This window comes from Homarus americanus, unplaced genomic scaffold (genome assembly GCF_018991925.1).
Source record: "Homarus americanus isolate GMGI-L3 unplaced genomic scaffold, GMGI_Hamer_2.0 scaffold32871, whole genome shotgun sequence".
In the NCBI taxonomy this organism is placed as follows: domain Eukaryota; kingdom Metazoa; phylum Arthropoda; class Malacostraca; order Decapoda; family Nephropidae; genus Homarus; species Homarus americanus.
The window spans coordinates 2,996,579-3,022,238 of record NW_024748870.1 but is presented as its reverse complement, the minus strand read 5'-3'; the positions used below and the strand labels follow the sequence as shown (position 1 = coordinate 3,022,238).

At 36.7% G+C, this 25,660-nt stretch overlaps 2 protein-coding genes across 6 annotated transcripts in view; one reads left to right on the top strand and one right to left on the bottom strand.

Annotated features, from left to right (window-relative positions):
- Positions 1-738: 738 nt before the first annotated feature.
- On the top strand, positions 739-12,525 carry LOC121853185 (TAF6-like RNA polymerase II p300/CBP-associated factor-associated factor 65 kDa subunit 6L). Its single transcript, XM_042347162.1, has 9 exons — positions 739-879; positions 2,051-2,191; positions 2,878-2,975; positions 3,272-3,411; positions 3,525-3,676; positions 4,260-4,439; positions 4,790-4,894; positions 5,102-5,368; positions 5,527-12,525. Exons 1-9 carry the CDS (start codon positions 856-858, stop codon positions 6,169-6,171), a joined length of 1,752 nt encoding a protein of 583 aa, XP_042203096.1. The 5' UTR covers positions 739-855; the 3' UTR covers positions 6,172-12,525.
- Positions 9,702-25,660, bottom strand: part of LOC121853184 (ATP-citrate synthase-like) — a 40,014-nt gene continuing 24,055 nt past the window's right edge. For 3 of the 5 annotated variants that reach the window (XM_042347156.1, XM_042347158.1, XM_042347157.1), the window contains 15 exons: positions 24,780-24,836; positions 19,702-19,836; positions 19,067-19,190; positions 18,298-18,413; positions 16,648-16,844; positions 16,025-16,184; positions 15,792-15,912; positions 15,473-15,609; positions 15,095-15,196; positions 14,765-14,873; positions 14,338-14,534; positions 13,957-14,100; positions 12,966-13,162; positions 12,543-12,619; positions 9,702-11,832 (listed from right to left, as the gene is read on the bottom strand). In XM_042347156.1, the coding sequence (XP_042203090.1) occupies positions 11,738-11,832; positions 12,543-12,619; positions 12,966-13,162; positions 13,957-14,100; positions 14,338-14,534; positions 14,765-14,873; positions 15,095-15,196; positions 15,473-15,609; positions 15,792-15,912; positions 16,025-16,184; positions 16,648-16,844; positions 18,298-18,413; positions 19,067-19,190; positions 19,702-19,836; positions 24,780-24,836 (1,968 nt within the window). In that variant the 3' untranslated portion in view covers positions 9,702-11,737. The remainder of the gene's footprint in view (positions 11,833-12,542; positions 12,620-12,965; positions 13,163-13,956; positions 14,101-14,337; positions 14,535-14,764; positions 14,874-15,094; positions 15,197-15,472; positions 15,610-15,791; positions 15,913-16,024; positions 16,185-16,647; positions 16,845-18,297; positions 18,414-19,066; positions 19,191-19,701; positions 19,837-24,779; positions 24,837-25,660) is intronic. The other 2 variants (XM_042347159.1, XM_042347161.1) reach the window with 1 other exon arrangement.

Below are 25,660 nucleotides of genomic sequence, written 5' to 3'. Positions count from 1 at the left end.
TACAATAAAGTATCTAGTCACAGCTCAACTCAGACTTGACCTCCCACAAAATGAAAAAGTGGACCACAGCCCAGCTTGAGGCTCAGACTCTAACATGCAAGCCATCTAAATATCCTCTTTAACTACACCATAACTATTACATAATAAAACTACTGATCAGCACCATTAAAGGTACAGTTTTGTACAAAAGTATTTTGTTTATTTACCAATATTGTAATCGTTTCTTGATTAAACAATTAATATTCATGTACAGTATAATAATAAAACTAATTCTTGAGTCGTCTGTATACACATGTAATTTCCATTTGTGTAAAATACTAACTTACAAGTTGTCAATAATACCAGCGACTTAGTAGTGACGAAACAGGTTTGATATTGGTGACGAAATGGGTTGGATTACAACTCGTATTTATAAGTGTCTCTCAGATATTAAACGAAATTTTGGCTGTATTTTGTGACAATTTTGCCGAATAATCATTACTATTATTATTATTAGGAGTAGTAGTAGTTGACAATAGGGCATCAGTCACTGAAAAAGAATGGCACATAAATTTGCAGCTTAATTTTGTATTAAGATAGTTAAGTGGGGAAGGTATCGATATAGAGAGGTTGGAGATTACATTGTAAAAAACATGGAATATCATTATTATTATTATTATTATTCGTGATTACAGGTAAGATATTAGTGCGTTTGGTCAATAAATAAGGTAGAGGAAGGTAAAATCCGGATAACAATGAAGTCAATCCGGATAGCCGTGATGAAGGAGTGCATCACGCTGTTTGTTGTGGTCCTGAGTGTTAGTGTGTGTGGCTGTTAAAGGTCACTAATATCTTGTTCTCTGGTATTTCTCTGGTATGGTTGATCGCAATGACAGTCGGGTGAGTTAAAAAGGATAGTATGTTGATGTTGTTTGATATTTAAGAAGTATTAATTTAATGGTAAAGTTAAAGAAACAATGGTTTACGGGATATTTTTTTCCCGTTGGTATTTTAGGCTACTGGTAAGTACAGTATTATAATGTAGTTTTATATTGACTGCGCATTATTTGATATGGAGACACATTGATTCTTTCAAATGGAGAATTAGTTAACAATCTATTTCTTGATGTGGATATTAGCAGACATGATCGGGTCAATTCTTACAATGTAAATCTCGGTAAATATGGAGTGGTTTGTAAAACATCATTAAATTTATCACTTTTGCTGCATTTTGTATGCAGAGGTTTTTTTGGGTAATAGATGTACAGTATATACATTTATTGAGTAAAATTTGTCATATTCTGTAAGTTCTTATTAGTTGAGCCCAAGTGGCTAGCGAGCCGATCAGTGCTGAAGAGAATAAAAGTAAAAGTAATAGTAAGTACATCGCATATCAAGAAACAGAGAAAGAATATAATTTTAAAGGTGACATTAGACATTCTCAATTGGCCGAATATGCGTCAGATGCACAATTTGCTTCGGGAAACTTCAAGATGGAGCGTACTTAAGTTTTGTGGTAAAATACAGTACAATACTGTACTTGTATAGTTCTAGATACCTCTCATGTACTGTACAGTCAGATCCACAAATAACAAGGTTAAGAGTACAGTGCAGTAATGCAAAAACAAAAAAGAACAATCATGTAAGGTCTTTTCAAGCTTTTTTAAAATGTCAATTGTTAGATTGTGACATTAATGCATTTATTAAAATTTAGAGAACTTTACTTAAATAGGTGCCCTAGGGAAGATGTGGATCATATCCCTTATTCTACAGCAGCATAGCCAACATAAGGAGTAACCTCATTGTTGTCTGGCAGTAACTTTTATGTGGGTCTGTCTTCCATCCTGTAATACCAGCACTTAGTACCAGTTAAAAAATAATTCCCTAGATGTAAGATGATTGTTTAAATTGTTATAGAGTACAGTATTTCTTTTTCTGTAGCATATACTGTATTACAATACAGTTGTGGTGGTGGTAAAGACTATTCTCATTCTGAATATGAAAGTCAAATATGACAATAAATCTCTGAATAAGCTACTGCACGAGTTATAGATCATCATTTTTACATCAGAATGAAGAGAAACGGTGTGCACAAGTGGCGGTGGAAAGTGTCATAACATGGGGTGAGGCTGCAGGTGTGGCAGACATCTCACAAGACATGGCTCGGGCTATTGCCGCTGATGTCACTTACAGATTGCGCCAGAGTTTGAATGTGAGTTTCATATTTTGCATGCTGTTTATAATTTGTTTTAGTCTTATATATCAAGTGTTCATTACAGCAAATATATTGTGGTAAACTTGTAGAATAACTTAAGGATGATGGTAATAATTGTTCATGCACACAATTCTTTTATAATGCATGGTGGCTAGACAGGTACTGACCCTACATCTTGGTGTTCAGTTACTTGTGTAGAACACCACTTCCCTGGTAGGATGTTAGTCTAGCATAAGAGTGTTACCATTATTGGCAATTGGTCTATGAATGTGCAACCAAACAGAATGTACAGTACTGGATATGTATTATGAATACAGGCAGTCCCCGAGTTACGACCGTCCGACTTACCAACACCTGCATTTATGAACGGGATCCCAATACATTCACCACAAAAAGTTGTAATTAAACTCCCATTTGTTACATTATTTTCATCATTATATATTGTTTAACATCACTTTATTTACATTATTTGTTATGTATGGGATATTATTGTTGTTTTGTATGGGCTTTAACCTAACCTAAACTATGGGTCCAGGAACTTATCCCTGTTGTAAGTTGGGGACAGCCTGTATTGATGTTGCTTTGTTTAAAAGGTGTTACTTGATGTTATACTGATATCAGCCTCACTATCGTTTTATCTCCTGCAACCAAAAGCTTTTGATAATTTTATGTATTTATATCAGGTGTGTGGCCAGTTCCTAAGGCATTGTAAACGTCGCAAACTCACCCCAGATGACGTAAATCGTGCTCTGAAATGGATGGACATTACTTCCATTATGGGGTATGTATTGGCTTGTCTATATGAAAAAGAAAGAGAAAGTATGTGTTGTGTGTGTGTGTCTGTAGAGGAAGTACCTAATGGTATATATCAATGAGATTGTTATGAATAATAAATGTGAATTATATTTGCATTTATGTAAAATAAGATCCCTTTCCAGATACAGTAGAAGCAGTCATGTAGCCAGATCCAAAGAAAAAAAATACATAATAACTACTGTAAGTCAATGCAATAGTGACAAAAAAAAAAAAAAAATAAATTTAAAGCTGCCTTCCTGAATTATCGTACTGTAATTACAGGTACACGGGAAGTGAGCCAGTCGAGTGGCAAGGAATACCAGAGGTTGGTGTTCACATCCCACATGATCCCACTGTAAACTTAGCCAGTACAGCCCTCAGTGGAGACATCTTCCATCAGCCTGGCAGCCCGTGTGTTAGAGGTGAGGAATAAAATTCTCTATTCTTGTGTTAACATACTTTGACCTTAGTTTGTGAAGCACTGTTTAATGGCTCTGCCACACAGATATAACTATAAATAAATTCTAACTTTCAGGTGAGTGGGCCTACATCAGTGGTCACACAATGGTGAAGGGTGAAGGAGGGGGAGAGTCTGTGCCTGCTCCCCTGCCACTCTCACCAGAACACCACCAGTATTATCAGATGTTATTCACAGTTATAGCTGGACCATCCAATGATCTTTTTAAGGTGAATATTAAATAAAGTTTTCAACATGTTAAGTATTTCTGTTGAACACATGAATTTAATAATTGGGTGAAGATGTACTTATGTCATTCCCCGAGAGATATTAAACCCTTCCAAGGATGCCACTGTTAATATTTTGTTCAGCAGAGGAGACCCTGTATACCAGTGGTTAGGGGAGATAGTCTACTAACCACTGCTGAATAAAATTGTCTAATGTTACCCAAATAAAATATTAAAAGTGGTGTTCCCAGCAACAGGGTTAATCAGCTGACAGAGTACAGTAGTGTTCATTATAGTAAACCTTCTGTCTAGGTCACTTGTACATCTAGTTACAGAAGGGAATGGGAAGCAAACTCTGCAAAAGTTTTGGTGCTTTTTTTTCAATATTATTGTATTTATTTGCAAAATGCAGTTTGCATTTTTGGATTTTTTTTTTATTTTTTTTTTTTTTTGCAAAAGTATGAATGAATGTACAGTATACCAGGTGATCTCTTCATCATGCCCTGACCCTCCAGTCATTATTTATGCAAGATAACCTTTTTGTAAACAATAACTCTGGCTCATGTTTCATGTCATATGTTTTCAGATAATGTGTGAAGATGTATCAACTTCCCCTGGGATAAATTCTGTAGTGGGCCCTATTGTAGGAGGAATTGTACGAGGTGCTCAGCGTGCTCGACAGAAACCTTGCATTTTACGGAGAATTCTTTTGATAATAAGAGCACTTCTCCTGAATCCCCACCTGTACCTCGGTCCTCAAAATTATGTAAATAAAATTGTTGTTTCTTTCAAATTTTCATATTACTTGATGGTTGTACACAGTACAGTATTGGACTTAAAACACAAATCAATCTTTTTGCCCAACATATTTTTTTTTTGCACATGTGTACAGGTATTATAATTTGAAATTGTACAGTGCTGTACAGTATAGGCATGTTTCTGATCTTCTTATGTGTGTGCCTGTTTATACAGTACAGTATGTCACTGTAGAATACTTCAGTTTCTGTATCTTTCTTTTTAGCAACTAATGATTTTTACAGGTACAGTAATGTCATTTTAAATTTTTGTGAGGAATGAATTACTAAGTCATCACTAAACATCATCATCCTCCCACAGATGAGAGATATAATAAATGTGTTGGTCTACTGCATCATCATTGAACGCAAGACACCACAGGATACTCAGACAATTCGCAGCTTGGCGTGTAATGTCTTAATCCAGGTTAGTATAAACTAGTGTCAAGAATGAGCTAGATTGCAGAGTTATAGAATCATTTATCATTTACAATTGACTTTCCAGTTTAAGCAGATTATTCATGTTTTATTGTAGACTAATATTGTACAGTATTTGAGGATGTGGAGGATATCAGGACATACTCTAATATGTTTGATTGAGATAGTGTGTGAAGGTTTCTCCACGTCTTTGAAGGTTGTGTCGAGAGAGCCTGGGTCTCGAGGAACTTGGGAGACGGTTGTTAGCAGTCTGGGTGGAGTTGTTGCCAGCAGCAGTCGTCCGTGGGGTCAACACGTGGGGGCACTAATTGGCCTTCTTACTCTGGGATGCCATTCGCTCTTGAATAGCCTCACGCCTATTGCTCGACCCTACTATAATCGGCTGACTCATGCTATTTCTCAGTCACCGGGAGCTAGTACTCGAGATATTCTGGATGCACACACGTCAAATTGCCTTTTACTGGTTAGTATCTTGGAATGTATGCAGGGACAAAAAAATATTGAGTAACAAAGCAAGTTTTTCTCAAATATTTTTTAATGACTCCCTGTAATTGTGTACTGTACTGTATACTGTGCTACATATCCTCTGTTGTTGTTTCTAAGAAAATTTATCTGTTTCAGGCTGGGCTGGTTAATGTTATGACCACCTTTGTGAGAAGCCTTCCAGACAATATAGTGATGTTTTCATCCTCAAAAGAATCTTCTCAGAGTACTATTAATGCTATATCTCCTACTGGTATTGGGGATGGGGAGGTTACCTTTGAGCAGATACAGGAGATATATAAACTAGGAGAGGAATCTTACGGCTCTGCCTTCATTGTTCAGATTCCTACCGTGTACCTTTGTTGTACACCTAACCAGGTTCCAAGCTTCCTGCAGTCTTCTGTTTACCGGGATCAAGCCATATCAGGGGATGCACTTCTCAATCCTCCTGCAACTAAACGATCAAGATCCAAGTCACACCATTCTACCAAACCTAAATCAAGAAGAAGTCAACCATATCCTCTCTCTCAGGTCTTTGATGGCTACAAAGCTCTTTCTGACAATAGGTCACATATGCAAATGAACATCAGAGGCTGTTGGGAGAAGAATATTAATAAGCTTAAAAAGAGAGAGTCTTCTCTCCCAACAGTTATTCCTCACGCTCACCGGCCGCTCCTTGCCCGCTGGTCTCGTCTCACAGGTTGTATGCCCCACAACACTTTCACAAGACCATTATATGCTCCTTTAAAGCCAGGACACACCTTGCAGTATCTCCTCCTTTAAGTTTTTATTGTTATTAATCCTAACCTTTATGAAGTGTTAGTATGAACAGGCAGCCACTTGTTTGACCTGTCTGGCATCATCGTAGGATTTTTTCATTTCTTTACTTCACATTCTCATGATTATTTATGATATTCATTAAATTGTACTTACATGTATCTCTCCCTTTGACACTATAGTACTTGGTATACTAGGCAGCATATTGCATACAAAATATTCTATAAGAGATATAGATCCAAGGATTTCATCTACAGTTTTTTCTGTAGCCAGGACTATTATATATTTATTTTGTTAATAACAAAAGAATTTTGAAGCTAATCAGACTTATTTTTTAGCAGTCTCTTAATTAATTATGTTCAACAAACTATAATTTTAAAGGATGTTTAAGAAATTCACTTGCAAGTTGCTTTAAATCATTGCTAAGAATTTTTATCAGTGTTTTGAAGAGCTGCTTTAATGATTTTATCCGATTTATTGACAACTGTTAGTGTCTGCCAAGGCCCTATAGATCTACTGTTTACTTGTACTAGTGGTCGAACCTCCCTTGAAGTACTGACCCCAGTGATTTTAACATGAGAGTTTGTTTGCTTAACTAGACAGTACAGTAGTTTTGTTTATATTGAATTAAAAATCATTTTTCTCACTATCAGTCACCACCATTTTCGACCTATAGACTGCACTTGTTTCCCTATTCATCATTTTGAGAGAGGTATCTGTGTAGAATCTTCAACATCATATTAACACACTACTGTATCTCATTACTGTTATCGTAGACTTTACAGCAGGGAATTAAGTTTTAAATCAAGCTCATTAGAAAATTAAAACAAAGTGAAGTTCGACCTATGAGTTGGCCTTTGTCGAGTTGAAGCCAGTACAGGTAACAGGATTTATAATTATGGCAAGTATGAGGGCATTTTAAATTACAGTATTTCAAATGTAGTCTAAGAGAATTACAGGAATCAGTTCTCATAGTAGTAGTACATTACAGTACAGTAGTTTTCATAGTAGTAGTACATTACAGTACAGTAGTAGGAACTGAAGAATCATACTGTATTTGAAAAGTTGGGCAATTCCCTTTTTTTTCAGGGATGAAAGCCATTGGTACCTGAAATTTGCACACGTAGGGATTAAAGTGGTTTAACTTATTTAGGGTTTCTTATTCCATTGTTGTGGAGGAAATAGGAAAAACAAATTTGCCATTTTCAAAAACTGGTTGAAGATTTTCCGTTAATTTTCAAGGATAAAGCCATTGGTACCCGAGATATATACGGGTATACTGTACGTTGTTCATGAATTAAGAGACCAATATTTTACACATCCATCCTTAGATGAAGAGGCAGGCAATCCCTACCCCAGTCAGCCTCTGCTACACAATTTCCTCAACCATCTTGGGTAACTGTCACACACACACACACACTACAGTAGCTATACTTTTGATCTAAATGATTATTTTAACTTCAGTTAGCCAAATTTAGGAACTGTATTTAATTAATAATTTGGCGAGAAATTTTGACCAGAAATGTAACTCCTATTTCTTTCATTAAGTCTGAGGTAAACTTGTGCTGAACCTATAGCGAGGTATTATTGTACTGTATATAAAATGTTTATTGGCTCGGATATTTTTGGACTTTTTACATTTGTAATTTTTCCTTTATTAGTTTGGTTTGCCAGCCATTTTAGAGTGAATTAAAAAAAAAAAAAAATTTGTCAGTACACAGTGCAATCACTGACATTGGGACTCGAAAATACGTAATTTTACAAAATGTTGGTACGACCGAGGCAGGTCGCAAGTGCGGGTGGTCGTAAGTCAAGTAGGTCATAAGTCTGGGATAGAGCTGTACTGTAATTGGAAATTCCTCGCAAATAATCGAACGAATTTATTAAAAATGTGAGTCTACCCTCAAGTCCAAACTCTATTACAGTACTTTATTAATAGAGCACAGACTTGAGGGTAGACGGTCACATTTTTAATAAATTTGCGAAGATTTTCCAATTATTATTTATTTGTGCGTGTCCATAAACACATATTAACAAAACAGGTAAAGTAAATTATTGTCTCTAGAACGAATGGCTCCTTGTCCCAGCCACAAAAATGACGGCAACTTTTAAACTACCCACAGACATTCTAGGGTACATCAAGGGTGTCATCCGCGAATAACCGAGAACCGCGAAGTAAAAATCCGGGAACTGGGAGGGGGGGGGGTACTGTATTTGTAATTGTATTCAATTTTCTATACTTGCCATAAAGAACTTTTACCCATGTTTCAATTTGCCATATACTGTACTGTACCTTTCTCTTGAGAATAAAAATGCCTAGCTCCTGGTATAAAAAAAATGCTGGTTTCAGAAGATAACATAACAGAGGGAGGAAGTGAGTGAATTCATAGATATATTTTTGATACATCTTGTGGTTACTACAATACAGTACTTGCACAAAATTATACCAGTATTTATTTTTTCTTTTTTAAAAATGTGGAGACAGGAGAAAAATTTTAGCTTATGCAACAAACTATACAGTACGTACAGTAATCTATTCACTGGAAGTTTATGACCGAAGCCTAGGGTTAGTTAGTAGCAAGGCAGTTGATTGGGTTGGTGGACAAACACTGGAAGAATCACTGTAATTCTTCAGTATTTAATCTTTCATATATACTGTACAGTATATATATTCTGATATTTTAAGGTGCAGTATAATATCTTTTCCGTGTTGATCTCTGACAATTTCCGCACTTGGGGAAGCAGAAATTAGCTCGTGAACATCTTGAAGAGAACACAATGATGATTACTAAATTTTGAGCATCATCCTCCACTACGCTGCGTGACGTCACATGGCAGGAAGGAGCTTACGTCCCAAATTTGTTTGTGTTGGTATTCTCTTTATATGTTTATTACGAGTACATTTCATGTTAATTTTTGCTTCTCAATTGCGGAAATCAATATTGAAAAGTTATTATCCCTTAAATTATGAGAATATAAATAAAATAGAAAAAATACTTAAGAACTGTAGTGGCTCTTTGGGTGAAAATCCACCAACCAATCAGCTGCCTTGCTACAATCTCACCCTAGGCCTCAGTTGCAAGCTTCCGGTGAACAGACCAAGTATATTTTTATCTTATGGAGCTATAAAGTAAAAAAACAGACGTTTCTCGCATCTGCTATGTGCGAATCTCGCTAGTTCATGGGACCATGTGCGTTTATGTTCGAAAAAATAAACAGACCCATGTGCAAAAATTTTAAAAGCAGGTTTTTATGAATAAGAAATTGTTTTGCAATAGATCCTTTACATCTGTGAAAATCAGTTACCAGTGAAAACTAAAGTATTACATAACAGCACCCTCTACCAGTACAGCAAGCCACAATATAACAACTTGTGTGCATTCAAGCCTAAATACTGGTCTGTTATCCAGAAAAGGGGGGAAACAAAACCACTCGTAACACATACCTCAACAAGCGGTGTATCTGTGCTCAACACATGAGCTCCGGAGCTTCTTTTAGCCAAGAGTAATACATACAAGGTTACAATAAACCATATATCCCTACAAAACTAAAATGCTTTATTTTACCTGACATTACATTAATTCCTCCACACAACCATAACACCAATATAAATATGGAATGTACTCAGATAAAATTTTAATAACAAAACTAAAACAATTGAATACAGCACCAAAAAAAGCAATTTATTCACAGTAAGAGATTTACACCATAGCAGCATTGGGGAGTGTGAGACAACTCACAGGCGTTTACTACGTGACTTCCAGTAGCCGAGCCGTGTTAACGAGCTACAACAAAGATTTGTTCCCTCTGACTTTAATTTAAACTCGAGTGTAATCACCTTGAAAAATCCTTTAAAACGAGTTCCACATGACATGAGAACCTGAATTCTACACCCATTGTATAGTATGTATTAAAAAAAAGTGACATGGTTTCAGTTCATAGTTGTATTCCATAAATTATTAAGCTTTAAAAATGATTATATACCAAGGCTAAAGGGCAGATAATACTACCAACAAGCAGTATTAACTGGTCATTCAGAGTCTTAAGTTCACCAATCACTGTTTTGGGTGTGAAAGCAAATTCTGTGATTGAATACCTTGTACTTTCAGTGGCATCAAAGAGGCCTTCAATGACTCCTCAAGACATAATAATAATAATTACATTATGCACTTGTGTCACTGAAAGACTACATGTTGTATACCACAGAACCCAACTGGAATTTTGTTTTCTTTGTTCTTGATAACTTGCTTACATTTATCTAATAGGAATTCTTTTGAAAGACAAAACAATTGTCTAAAGCACTGACTGGAGGGATTTGAGTGCAGATCTAACTAACTTGTGTGCAACATCAATATTGTCACAGGATTCACTGGGAGAACACTATCTATCCATGTTATTATATATTATTCACGATACATATTACTAAAAAACTAAAATACGGCTTCCAATACTGTACCCAAGTATTTAAACCAAAGCAAATTTAAAAGAGAAAAGAAGTTGTGAACAAACTGAAGCAACACTAACTACTTACCAAAGTCACTCTTAAGTTTGGTGAACAATTCTTCAAATAATATCAACAACAATATTATTTCAAGAGTTTTCAAATATACAAACATAAGAAAGTTTTGGTTGTTCCATAAGGTTAATAACCATCAGCTTCAGTGTTGCTTATTTTGATATTCACTGATGGTACATCCCAGTCAATAACTTAAAATTATTTGTGCATAATTTAGATGGATTATTTAAAAGAACTTACAGTACATAAAAATGTTATGCTCCTTGGATTTTTTACAGTTTTATTTCAACAATAGACTACCAACCACATCTACAGTACTACAGTATATTGTACACATCTACAATGTTCTACTTAAAAATTTTCCTTCCAGCAACTTATCTGAAACTTCCATATTTGATGTTTCTTGTCTATAATTCATGGATTCAGCAATTTATGATAATTGTAAGTCATAAAACTGACAAAAAGCTAAAACATTACACAAATCAAACAAAGAACTACTGTACTATAGTACGGACACTACTGTACTATGACACATGTTGCGAGAGAAACTTAAAACAGTAAAAAATCTGCTGCATTAACCCCATATAATTATAAATTATACTAAGGTCTGATGTTTTTATAAAGAATATTTAAATTAAACTTCTGTCTATATGTACTGTACTTACACGAGTGTTTACAGAATACATGTACCCAGTTAAATAATCCTCGCTTATTAAAAACCTTTCGGGGATTACATTGTTTAACAATTACCGAGTATATGACAAAAGCATTTAGTTCTGAATCTTTCTTCATTAAAAAACATAACCAACAAGCCTTAATTATTTGTATTCAATTGGGAACATTCAGCCTCCAGGTCTGAGGTGCAGTATCATGATCGATAAACAAAAAGCTTAAACACTTACCGAGACTATACAATACTGTGGTCTGGTTCATCATTAAGTTGTCCTTCTGAATTATGTAATATGCATATTTTGTTATACAATTTGCACCACTTCATACCAAAGAAAGCAAATCTGTGTCCACAAAATCCAAGAAGGCAATTTGGAATATCATGATTTAAGTAGTGTAATGTTCTGGCATGACATAGGAAATATCATCCCATGGATGGCGGTATAGACCTTGCTTCAGTCGTTTCTGGTCCAGATAATGACCTGTTGAAGAAAAGATCAACGTTAAATGGTCTCCCTCTAAGAGTGCAGAGTCTCTCACTAACAAGCAAATTTATACATCTTTGCCACCAATTTCATTACTATAGTAGCTGTGTAATATTACACAGGATAATGCTGTAGGGTGGAAATGGAAGGAGTCAGTTGTTGTTTGAAGATGTTGGTACAGTAATTTAACGTCAAGTTACGCTGTGCCTTTAAGTTTTAAATCACCTTTATATACATTTTCTCAAGAATGACAAACTTTACCATTAAAACATGTTAGTTTTCACTTAACAGAAAAAAGGGGTTCGTCTTCCCGAAAACACCAAACTTATAACCCAGTGTTTAGGCACAAGAAGTCATAACTTTGATTTTGCTCAAATTTCATGCAAAGGTCCTTGTTTGAGTGCTGGTTAAGGATCCTGTAGCAGGTGTTACTAACTGTCACTATCCTCTCTATTTAACGGACTACAGGGAGAGGAAAGTAAGTTATAATAAGGGCCCATTAAATGTAAACCCTCCATCTAACAAACTACTGTACAGTATATAGTTATGAAAGTCCTATTATATCAAGAGTCCATTAAATGTGAAACCCCCCCATTTCACAGGTTATATGGAGAGAGAAGTCTGTTACATGGAAGGCTCACTGTACCTGTACAGTCTTTTCAGTAATAAACATAAATTCCATCAGCTGAATACTGAATTTAACTTACCAATGAATCCCATTGATCGGCCGAGAACAAACAGACCGTTAATGGCACCAATGTTGATGTACTCCTCGGCTTCTTCTCTGTAAAATGACACAGATTCTAGGGTTGTCTGCTATAAACCTCTATTATATCATGCACACAAACACTTAACACTATAAATTTATTTCTGCTATTTATATTTCCAGGAATTGTGAACATATAATTATGATAACACATCAATTGTAAAACCATGAACAGGTAACAATTATAGCACACGGCACTGACAAATCCATTAATGCCACTACCCTACTGTACTAAAAGCTGGGTTTTCCAGGCTACATGTACAGTATTCATAATATTATACATCTAAAAGTGTAAACAATCAATACTAGGCAGTGCTGTGTCTATTATGCCTTCATCCATCCTTAAATGAACAACTACACTTACGGCGTGAAAGATCCTGAGTTCCGTAGGAGATCCACAAATGCTACTCCTATGACGCCATCAACATTAAGGATGAGATTTGGTTTCTTGCTGGTGGTGATCTTCTCAACTTCCAATGCATAGTCTAAAAGAGGAGTGGTGGGGAAATCTTTCTTCACAAAATTCTTGATGATTTCAACCCTTTTATCTGGATTGTTCAGCTGGAAAGATATAATTCTGCTCAACTGACTCCAATAGTAACAACAGCAGATGAACCTTGAGCACATCCACCCAATGAAAATACACGTGATTAAGTTGTGTGTAACAAAGTGTATAATATATCTTTGCATCTCTTTGATCTCAAATTTAGTTTAAAATGCTCCATTATAGAACCATCTACTCCCAAGCTTCAGTGCTGTTAAAGGGGAGGAATAGATAGAAGCTAAAGCAAGAGAAATGGGGGAGGTTGACAAACTAAGTGAGAATGCCTGTAGAGGCAGTCCTGATCACAAGGGAACTCATGACATAGAAGACCACAAAGGGGGGTGGAAGGATCGGGTGAAGGACACACTATAGAAGAAAAGGGGGATCAACCTGTGTCAGTGAACAGGGAGTTTGGTGGTTACTCGGTTGTGTGAGGTGACAGGTAAACTAAATCATTATATTCTATGGGGATTTGTTGTGAGAGAATATAACAATGGAACACATCAGCTTCAGCAGTAAGACTAAAGGAAGAATTTGCATTTCTCCTCAACTCTTGCCAACCTGCACTACAGCAGTGGGATTTATTCAATTTAAAATACTGTACACCCACTGTAAAAATTCCTGGATAGTATTGGTATATTGAATCATTTGGAGTTCCAAAGCTCAACAAGTTATTTGTTATACTGTACTGTACACAGCTTCATACTTCAACAACAAAACATATCAAATATAAATTGTATTCAAGATTCATGTATACAGAGGGGGAGAGGGGGTATATATTTTCACTTAACAAAAATGCCAAACCACTTACTGACTTGACTCTGTGACCAATACCCATGATGAGTTGCCCCTTCTTGCGCATTTCATTGACAAATTCCATTGGTAGTAAACCTTTGTCAAAGGCTTCGCTGAACTGACGAGCGGCACCGTCCAGAGCACCACCAAACCGATCACCCTTGAGGTAGTAAAACAAAATATAAACTTCTTCTCTGTGGCCACATATTCAATGCAGTTCAAATATTGGTACTGTACAAGTTAATAATTCTTATCAATTCATTACCTTTTCCAAATTCTTAATTCTATTCCAAATTAACTTTAAATAAATTATATCCTAACATAAATTACTGCACAGTACATAATAAATCAACAGGCCAGGTATTTTGGTTGCATTTACATCTGGTTAAATACTTACAATAGTCAACAATCCTGACACCAAAGAGGACACCAAATCTTTTCCAGCTCGAGTGCAAACAATGGTATTATGAGCACCAGAAACAGCAGGTCCGTGGTCAGCAGTCACCATCAAACACATCTCTAGGAAAGTGGTTGCGTAGGTTGGGAGACGACGCTGGAACCAGAGCAGTGACAGGGTCCCACCAATTCCAAGACCTGTGAGAGTGTTATAAATGATGTGTGAAATGTAGCAGTTTGAAGGAAGGCTGCAGTACACCTTCCTCTGTTGTACCGTGGTGAAATAATATAAAAAAGTCACATAGCCACTTAATGATCTTTTAAGCCTCAATTGGCATTTAAACATTCCCCTCCCCCCCCAAAAGAAAAAATAATCTCTAACATAAAGCAATAAACAAATTAAGGAGTCATCATGTCCAGACTCTTACCTTGCTCCAGGACAGCAGATATAGGCATGCCAGCATACAGCAGCTCCTGGCCTCGCTCATCACTGATGGAGGTCATGAAGGAAGCCGGCTTACGGATAAGACCCAATTCCTATGTGGAATGAAACCATACAATTACTCTCACTGTACTGTATATACATGCATTTCACTCCTTACAATGAACCCACTGGGTATTTCAACATTCTGTGCTTCCAAAAACCTGTTGGGTGGCAAACCCTGCCAGGTCCTGCTGGTGGAATACTGAGGCACTTTCATATACAATACAAAATGTTCTCAATAAAGACCACAATTATTTTACACATTACAGCTCACCCTGGCCCAGTTAAAGTCCATTGGCACAGTTGGTGGAGGAACTTCTTCCTTGGGAACAATGATGCCCTCCTGCAGGAGCTTCTGGAACACTCTGCTGATTTCCTACAATGTTGAAAAGAAAATAATAATAACGCTGTACAGTATAACACTTCTCCACACACTAAACACCTCAAACTAACTCTACTCTGCCCACATTGCCTAAAACTATAATTTAAATGGTCAATATACTGCTGACAGTACTTGATGTTTAACCATCACAGAAAACTTCTCAATATGACATCCACAAAGAATCTCTTGGAGTGACCTGGCATCTATTGCTAAAAACCTGAGCTCCAAATGTTGGCTCTGACAATTACAAATATACTGTACAGTACTTACCTCACCCAGTTCATCAAAGCTAGCTGGGACATGGGCACCACAGTCAGCAAGAGCCTTGTTCTTGGCTATAGCTGTCTCCCGCTCAGCATTGGCACAAGCACCAGCATGACCAAACTGCACTTCAGAAGTAAACATACCTGAAAATAGAAATAATTATTGTATTAGATAAAGTAATCAATCATCACTAAAGATGTGAAATAAATGAAATGGTCCCAATGAGCTCCAAACACTAACAGGGAAAAGATAGAATGAATTCTATCATCATTAATATTTGTCTGCAAGTGAATGATAGAAAATAAATATATAATTCCCAACCTACCAGCACAAGTTCCGATGCACCAAGCAACAATGGGCTTGACAATGCGTTTCTCCTTCAGTGCCTCATACACCTCATACTCCTCAATACCGCCCACCTCACCAAGGAGAACCAGCATCTTCACCTGTATTAATTAACAAATTTACTGATAGTATTTAAAATTATATATTAAGATTTCAATTAAGATATAAGAACATACATCTGTAGGAAGGTTTAAAGTATACATTATATCCAACCTCTGGGTTATCATGATAGCGGAGAAGATGATCCATGAAGGTGGTCCCAGGATAACGATCTCCACCAATAGCCACACCTTCATACACACCATCAGTGTTGTGAGAGATGATGTTGTTGAGTTCATTAGACATTCCACCTGACCGTGACACATACGCAACACTGTAGATGAAAACAGAATAAACACATCAACAACATTTGGTCATACAATTTACTGTGGGGTAATATTCAGGAGAATACAAAAGGCAAGAGTCCTCACTTTTCTACAGCTGGAAATGATAAATTCATCTCCCTACATTTTCAAATCCTCTATAAATACTGTAGAATATTATTATTTCATTTCCCATTATTAACATTTCAACAGATATGCCAGTCACTCCCGATGTCTTACTACTACTCAAGCTTACTGGGCACTAATGGCCACTCTCACCTCCTCCTCCCATCTTCCTGAATAAGTATCAATATCCAAAATGTTATTCTCCAACAAACACAACTTTATCATGAGATAACTTTGCATATCTTACCCCTGACATCACACACGGTGTTACTCGTGGAAGAAAATGTATAAAAACCACCAGTACTGAACCCACAGGGGACTCCACGTGTCCCTTACTGTGATACAAACCTTCCAGGCCGATAAAGTTTAGAGTGCAGAATATTATCCATCATGCCTCCAGTATTACCAATCTTGAAACAGCCAGGCTTTACCCCCCCTACAGTGGCCGGGCCAATGATGGAAACTCCCTTTTCGTTGGCTCTCTTAATCAGGATTCGAGTCAGGTTCTCTGGAATTCCTTCAGCAATGATGGCAATAGTGCGGATCTGAAAATCAACCAAAGAATATAAAACTACTGTATTGCAATGTTAAAATGGTGCAATGAAAAATATCTCAAATTACAGTAAAACCTCGTGAAGGCGGACCCCGCTAAGAAGAATATCGCTTAAGCCGAACAAAATTATTAGAAGGTTAAGCCTAAGACCTTATTAGTGAACTGAAATAAGTGTACAGTACTTTATGTACTAAATTACATTTTAAAATTAATTTTGATTAATAAACTTGTACAGTGAACCCTCACTTTACACGGTCAATTGAACCCACAGCGGCCCGCGTAAAGTGAGAAACGCGTAAAGTGAACAACATAACATATGGGATTAATTGAAATAGAGACTAGGCCGACCCCCAAACTCCACTTTTTCAGACACAATACCTACGTTGTAGTAAAAATAACTTCTTAAATTTATGATGGTATGCACACACAATTAATAATTAAGAGAAATATCAATAATATTAGGTTTTTTAACACTTACATTAGTAGAAAAGATGGCTGGGCACACGGGATGGTTCAGGCAGAGGGCAGATTATTGGCCCTCACCTGTATCACTTGTATCAATTGTATCACTATCCACCACAGAGGCTTGCAGGGCCTCTTTGTCAAACCCCTCAAAGTCCATATAAGTCCATATCCTCACTATCACTATCACTGACTTGGGCCGGCTGTGGTGGGTGGCGGGTGAAGAACTCGGTAATGTTTTGATGACTGGGCGGCCTTGTGCGCACCCTGCTCGCACCGCTCTCGGCGTAAAAGGGTACACACACCGCGGAAAGTGAGCATTCCGTGTTCGGCAGGGCACCGCGTAAACGTGGAAACGCGTAAAGTGGGACCGCGTAAAGAGAGGGTTGACTGTATTTGTTTCATAAAACTTGGATACATTGGTGTTGTTCTCGTTAAATGGCAGTCTTTTTGGACAACCTCTTATCCCGTACAGTACACCCCTTCCCCCCAATTAGTTCGCCTTATCGAGGTTTTACTGTATTACCAAAAGTTTAAGCAAAAAATATTTACATCCACAAATACATTATACACAAAATATATACACCTACAGAGATACATTAAAGTGACCAATACACATTAATCTATAAAATCTCATCAAGGTTCTCCTTGGCAACTTGTGCCTGTGTTAAGGCTTAACACACTATGTATATCTTAACTACAGTTCATCACTGATTCTACTCATTCCAAAACCTCATACAATAGTATATGTGTTGTCAGACTCTGTCCAGCCCATAACTCTTCTTTACACACACACACACCTGTCTTCTGCCTACACCATCTTTGTCTCTAGTACTGTACATTACTAACATTCACTTTTATCATTTTAATTAGGTTGCTTTTTTCATTTCCTCAATAGATATACAGTGCAGTACACACAATATTCTTATCCTCATATAAACCTAACTTGTTTTAACAGCATAGTTCCACTGAGGTACACTTGCCTGTGGGAAGCCCAGCGTTTCTATGGTTGAATCATATGCAGAACGTAGAGATGCAAAATTGATGAGCACATCTGCATCTGAATGTTTCTTCATTGCATCTGCCATGCTCTTGTATACTGTAAAGAGATAAATATATACACAATACTGTACTGTGCTATATATCTTTATATTCCTCTTTAACTGTCTCATATATATCCCATACTAAACAAAGACACAATTTCCTTTGTTCACTTCTGGGTTACAATTACTAAACACATTTTACAATTTTGAATATCCAAAACACTACGTTTTAAAATGGGTTCTATTTAATTCTCATCTTAGTTTCATGACTGTAGCAAAGAACAAAAAGTGTGCCCCCATTTTACTGCCACATGTGTGGTGTATGTAGTACCAATGTTTACACAAAGAAATAAATTCTTAAAAAATACAATACAGTACAGTGCAGTGCAGTACTGTACTGGCCACAAGAATGAACACTAAGGGAAACAGAGGTAAAAAATAAGGCAGTAGATGTGAAGTAACAATAAAAGAATATTATAGATGTCAGGAAGTATTTTCTTAAGGTTAATCTAAACTTCAAGGTCTGACAGACTGACACTGTATTGTACCAGATTCAAAGAAAAACTAGTAATTACCCATTTAAGGCATATTTATATTTAAGATATAACGAGGTATATTTCTATCATGAAATTGTGATTATACTCCTTCAACAAAGGATGGGTTGTATTTATACTGTAGTTACAAATAATAAAACTTGAAAAATTCAGACCTGGAACAAGAATTTCTTTGTGTCCCCAGTAGAACTTCTGCTTATGGTCACCAGTGAAGGGGTACACCATCGCTGCCACCGATGGCTCAGGTCGCGAACACACAAAGTCAAAGTCCAACATGCCCTGTAAAGATGACAACACAATAAAACATATAATCAAGTACTCTATCAGTTATGACTTTCATCCTAGTTAGGTGCACTTTCAATCATTAAAAATAGAAAAGACTTTCAAAATTGATTAATTATTTTCTTATATAATCACCATACAGGTTGAGGTGGATTCTGCTAACAATGAACAATAATAATGTTGAACACCCCAGTGCCTGTCACCTGGTCACCGCACATAGAAAATCTCTTAAATTTGTATAAAATAAAAAATATATAAAATTATTGCTTATCATTTCCTCTAGTGTATCAAATGAAGTGTTAACTCTCACTATTTGGTAAACTGATTGTTACTCAGGAAGGTGTCAACCCAAATGATCAATTGCCATCTGAACGATCGTCTGTTTCCCGTGATTTTTTCCATCATGCTTACATGATTAGGTTAGGTTAGGTTAGGTTATCAATCGTCTACTTGGGAACCATGCAAGTGGTGTGTAATCTTGTACAACACTCAGGGTAGGAACACTCACCTGTACAGCTCGTGTCTGCATGCCCCAGATGATGGCTTTTGTTTCCTTGTGGAAGAGTTGTGTCGAGTCTCTTTTGCTGGACACTGGTGGAACCTCAGTGTCATGGTCCATCTTACGCTCTGGTCGAGGGGATTGCTGTTGGTATCACATTCATGTTAAGTGTAATGATAAATAATTATTACTCCTATGTGAATATCTGGAAGTGTACACAATGAATAAACACACTTGGGCAGTAAATGGTAAGGTGTTTGTACTGTACTACATGAACAAATATCGTCCACACACAGCAACTTCGACATACAATTACATGTACCATTATTTAGTTTTAAATAAATACTGTATCCCATAAACCCTCCCCAGTTCTGTATTGCTGAATCTGGAGCACATACGGTACAGTATACACACAAAGTGAATGTGTATAAATACAATTCTGCCACTATATAACAAAAACAAACATGATAAAATACCATACAAAGAAATTAATTTTAAGAAAATCTCAGAACATCACCACGTAAAGGGATCCAAGAATAAATATTTAAGACAAGGGGGGGGGGGGGTAGAAGAATTCAAAGACTTCACACAAAGGCCAACCTTAGTCCTTTGGTCCTTAAAGTTACAAGAAATTTATACAACTGGCCACACAATTGTGTTTAAGACATGACAATACTGTACGTTGAAGACTTTACTTTTACTTTTATCCTCATCGCAACTGATCGGCTCGTTAGCCGCTTAGACGGTCAGTCACATCTGTTACACACTGTTGGCAAGTACTGAGCATGTACTGACTCCTGAATGTATCTGAACCTGCTCCAGTGTTGGCCAGGTCTGGCCTCAAATGAGTTCACACTCAGTGCTGTCATAATACTCTCTAGCAGATTGTTCCAAGAGTTGACAATTCTCACTACAGTATTTAAAAAAAAAGAAAAAAAAAGTTTGCTCTGACAGTTTTCTGAACTTATGACTTCTTTAACCTTGAGCTGTGACCCTTAGTGGGGCGGGCATCTACCAGCTCCAGGTATGAACACTTGACTGAGTATGTAATGTCCTCAGAGATGTTAATAAACTTCAATTAAGTCACCCCTTATCCAACTATAATATAAGCTAGGCAGTTACAGGTGTTAAAATCTCTGGATAACTGAGGTGCTTCCTACATTCCTATATTTATATTTTCAAAGAAAGAAAAAATTAAATAATGAAGACAGTATACTGTATGCAGTATTAACAGTACAGTATTATCTGTGGGTCTAACACTGCCAGAAAACTGAATACAGTATTGGAATTACATTAACAATTTATATACTTCATAACACATTCCCCCAAAACACTGAAATTAACAATAAGTTATATCACCATCCTGTACTATCCATTCATCCAGACATCAAGAGCAGAATACAGAAATCCCTGATAGCACTTAAGACACGAATCAATCTATAAGCTCGCTAACTATCAGTGACGACTATTTAATACTCTAAATTTTCTGTGTAAATTCCTATGGTTGAACATTTATACATACAAACCAATTTCCAAAATGACATTGTTTTTGACTAAACATTAATAAAGGAGTTGTATGCCAAAGACAATACAGTACAGTACACAATACTGGTCTTAAAAGCAACAAATAATAGGTAAACAATACAATACAGTTCAGTCCATACAGCAGTTTCCTTTACATTTGTTGTTAAAATTTCCACATAACTTCCTCTCATATTCTTCAGCTTATCTAGGTTATGAGGATGCAAGGCCCAGCAAACAAGGAAGAAACTCAGGCTCTTCCCATATGCTCAGGAACTGAATACAGTGACCCCTCGGTTAACGAACTCAATCCGTTCCAGAAGGTCGTTCGTTAACCGAAAAGTTCGTTAACCGAAACCATTGTTTCAATGGGTTTTTGGGTAATTGGTTCCAGCTCACCGAAAATTTCCTAAATTCAACAAAAATGGTAGAAAAGTTCACTTACTTTGAGGTGTGTTTGTAGAAGGCTCCTGGATGATGATGATGATGATGGAATTTAGAATGGGGGTGGAGGAGAAGGAAGAAGAGAAGGCATTGGGGTGGAAGAGAAGTCACCCCTTGGCGCCATTTCACCCATAAAATTTTAGCTCTCTTGGTGTAATTCAAGATTATTTTCTTTAAATCAACACTGCACTGCATTATATATTGTCAATATGTAAAATATATTTCAAAATGACCAATAATTTGCTTGGAAACACAGAAAAAAAGTGTTTAGTTGAAGAGTCTCAAGCAAGATGTTACCTCCAGTGAAAACAGAGAGAGACTAACGCATGTTTGCTGTGTTAAGAGGCTGGATGCCGCGCATTAAACTAGTCACTTTACCTTCAATTATGTTCAATAATCGTTAAAATGACTAAAAAATTGAATATTAAACTTTTAAAATTATTGAATAGTATAAACTTCTTGATATTTACCAAAATAGTAAGGAATTTAAGCCCTAGAACCGATTAATGTATTGGCGGACTGATACTAAAGCTGGTTGCCCGGTCAGTGCAAGCGAAAACATGAGGTCGGTTCGTAAGAAATTCGTTAACCGAATTTTTGTTCGTTAACCGAATTGAAGATCCTTATGGAAGGCAGTTCGTTAACCGAAATTTCGTTAACCGAGGCGTTCGTTAAACGAGGCGTTCGTTAAACGAGGGGTCACTGTACATGATTCTCTTTAATCTTTTATTATTAGCTTGCTGTACAACTTACCTTACAGCTGGAACAAATTCCTTAACTCATATTATAGTCATTCATTACATCTTGTCATTTTTATACACTACAGCCTCTAACTGTACCTGGCATGAACTACCTGTACTGTATATCCATAATTAAAACTCATAGTACATGACATAAATACAAGTCACTCCTCTGTTGAGTTCCCTGCGAGTTATGTTGTGTGTGAATGGAGGACGTTTGGGCCATGGGTGTTTGGTTTGGGCCAGGGTAGTAAGGACCTAACCATGAACCAAACATCCACTCACTGTTGTGTCCTCATTCTTGATCTTCATAATATCCCACAATATTCTCTCCAGCTCTTCTGAATAACATACAATTACACCTACAATTCCAAAACATTTAAAAAATTACAATTACATTACCATACAGTATATCAAATGCTAAGTACTGTACTGTACTCAAAGACTATGTGTTACTTTGTATTACAACAAACTTTTACAACAATGTACATGCTAGACAATACTTTACACACTCACGAAGAAACACTAAATACATACAGTACTGCACATCAAATACTGTGCACACTATTTAGGCTATAAGTCATAATAATACAACAATACTAACTGGTGCATTTATTATACATCATGCATTTATTGTGATCACACATGCTCAGTATATGGTTGGTCAAATGAAATCTTTAGCCAATTCCTACAACTCAAATAAAAAATAGCAGCAAATACAGGCCAAATATCACTGTTAAGTTTTAATGCCTCTCAATACTGCTTTCAAGCATAATTTAGAAATAAAGTCAGGATAAACTAACGATGCAATTCTTCATAAATCAAAATCAAATTCCATATTTATGAACAAAAACTCATGATGCAAAATCTAATGTTTTATAAGAGTATCGTGCAAATATCCCCAAATAAGAACTTCCCGAGTGAAGAATGAACAATATTAATATGGCCACTATGCCAGGGAGCCAGACAACACTTCCTCGTACAGAAACCAAGTGTAACAGAAGGAGAAATCAATCACAATTAAAACACAGAGAGAGAGAGAGAGATGGTCAAGTACAGAAACAGGAAGGCTTTATGATGAGTTGTGTCGAATAAATAAAGAAATGGCAACAATAAACTTTAAAGGATTGAGAGACTGAGAAGATCTCAGGCCACAATGGTGAGTGGATATTTGGGCCACTGTTAGGTTAAGATTAAGTCAGATTAGGTCCTACCCACCCTGGCTCAAACCACACATCCATGTGCCCAAACGTCTTCTATTCAACTACAATGTTGAGTTAGTTCACTATAAATGAGAAAAAAGAAACAAAGTGGAAAAATAACTCTCTTTACTCTTAAACTGTACGGTCATGTTTCAATGGAGAGTCGAGGCCAACCCAGCTACTAGCGTCCCTCTGACACAACAATAATGCCTAAACCAATGAAGGTCAATCCGATCCACACCCGATCCTTCTCGTCTCCAGCCTTTACAAACCTCCATAAATTAACCCAAAAAGTATGAGGACCAGAAGAACTTTATTGACTTAACCAGAGGCCCATCTTGACCCTGGATGTTGATCATACCTTCTGACTCATCACCTTCCAATTACAACCACAGAGACAGTCATCCAACACAGCTTTTCCTTCCATCATCTCAAAATTAAAGTAATGTAACAGTCAGGGAAAAAATTCCTGTCTGTCCTCCATCCTGAGACTCATGAACCAGTGAATCCTAAACATCACACTCTGTTAGGCCCATAGACAGTGCACTGGGTCGTGTAAGGTGTCTGATTCACAGGTTCATGAGTCTCAGGTTGGAGGACTGATGGGATTTTTATTAGTCCACAACTGTACATCTAAAGACGTCTTAATAATTTAATAATTACCAGAAACACTAAAAATAGTCAAAGATGTATTCATGACTTATTAACATTTTCTCTTTGTAATTATGATAACACAACATTCCCTTCCTTATAAGAATGTAAACCAACTCTCAATCCACCCAAGAAGGTTCAGAGAGCACACTACCTCACACAATGCTGCTTGGTGCCTGTACAGACAACATCCAACAGTTACCACAGATAGTATTAAAGTATTCAATAACTATATACTTCTTCAGTTTCAATACCTGTCTTGCTATTCTTAAAATAACTAATAATTATCGAATATATTAACGCACAGCTACTTGAATAGGCAATAAATGTTTATGGACACTATTCAACTCGAGTTAGATCATCAATAGCACCAGTTAGTGAAATAAGATGGTGTTACAGAACCTACGAGTATCACTTCATAAGGTTAGGCTAGGTTAGGTTAGGTTAGGTAGGGTTGGGTAGGGAGTATCACCTCATAAGGTTAGGACTACACACAACGGTCAGGGCTGTTAACATCACTCAAAAATACCCGTTTTCTGTTTGTCGGAAACATTTCCTTCAGATACGAGATTTCTGCAGGAGGACCCTAAGGAAGGAACAGAGAATTAACATTGCAAACACAAGTAAATGTTGGAGAAAGTGAAAATAAACAATTACATAATGATCAAGTGTCATGATGATAAGGTTTCTCCTGTACTGTACCATGTTTAACTCCTTAAAGAGTAGTGTTGGTGTTTTACTCTCAACCTAATTCTAGACGATTTTATTAAGATAAAAAAAATACCACTCAATGGGCTAATAAAAGGCTTTCTTATATACTGTTAGGACATGTTCCATTGTTATTTCATGTTCTAATTCTGGTGGAAACATCATATTCAATCTTGGTTTAAATTTAAAAAGGTACCGGAGCCATGCAGGACACTCTTAACCTATACTAAACAAACCATTCTGTAGTCTACACATCATCAGCAAGTTATCTGTGAGACTCGGCAAAATACAACATTAGTTCTCCACCTTGAAGAGCTCATTATTGCCAGGGAACTAGCCCATGTAGGTGTAGATTATACTGAATGTGTAAGTCTACTCAGCAGCTTCTCAGATAGCTTAAACTGGATTGAATCAGTGGTTCAAACTCCTGTCTCAATGGTTGCTATCGTTCAGTTCACGTCAACTTCAGATTAACCTGCTTCACTTCAACTTTCCAGACATACAGTACTCTAAGATTAACAGTACACCAGTGTTCCAGTGGGGCAATGGAGAGGACAACCACTTTTCACATTTCTATCTACGTATATGCCGGTACTGCAGCTATAAAGTTCGGAGTGATTTTTTGTTTCTTTTAGCTGCTGTGGATGTTATGGTACAATGAACAAAAAATTGTTCATCCAGAAAAGTCAAGTGTTCAGCATC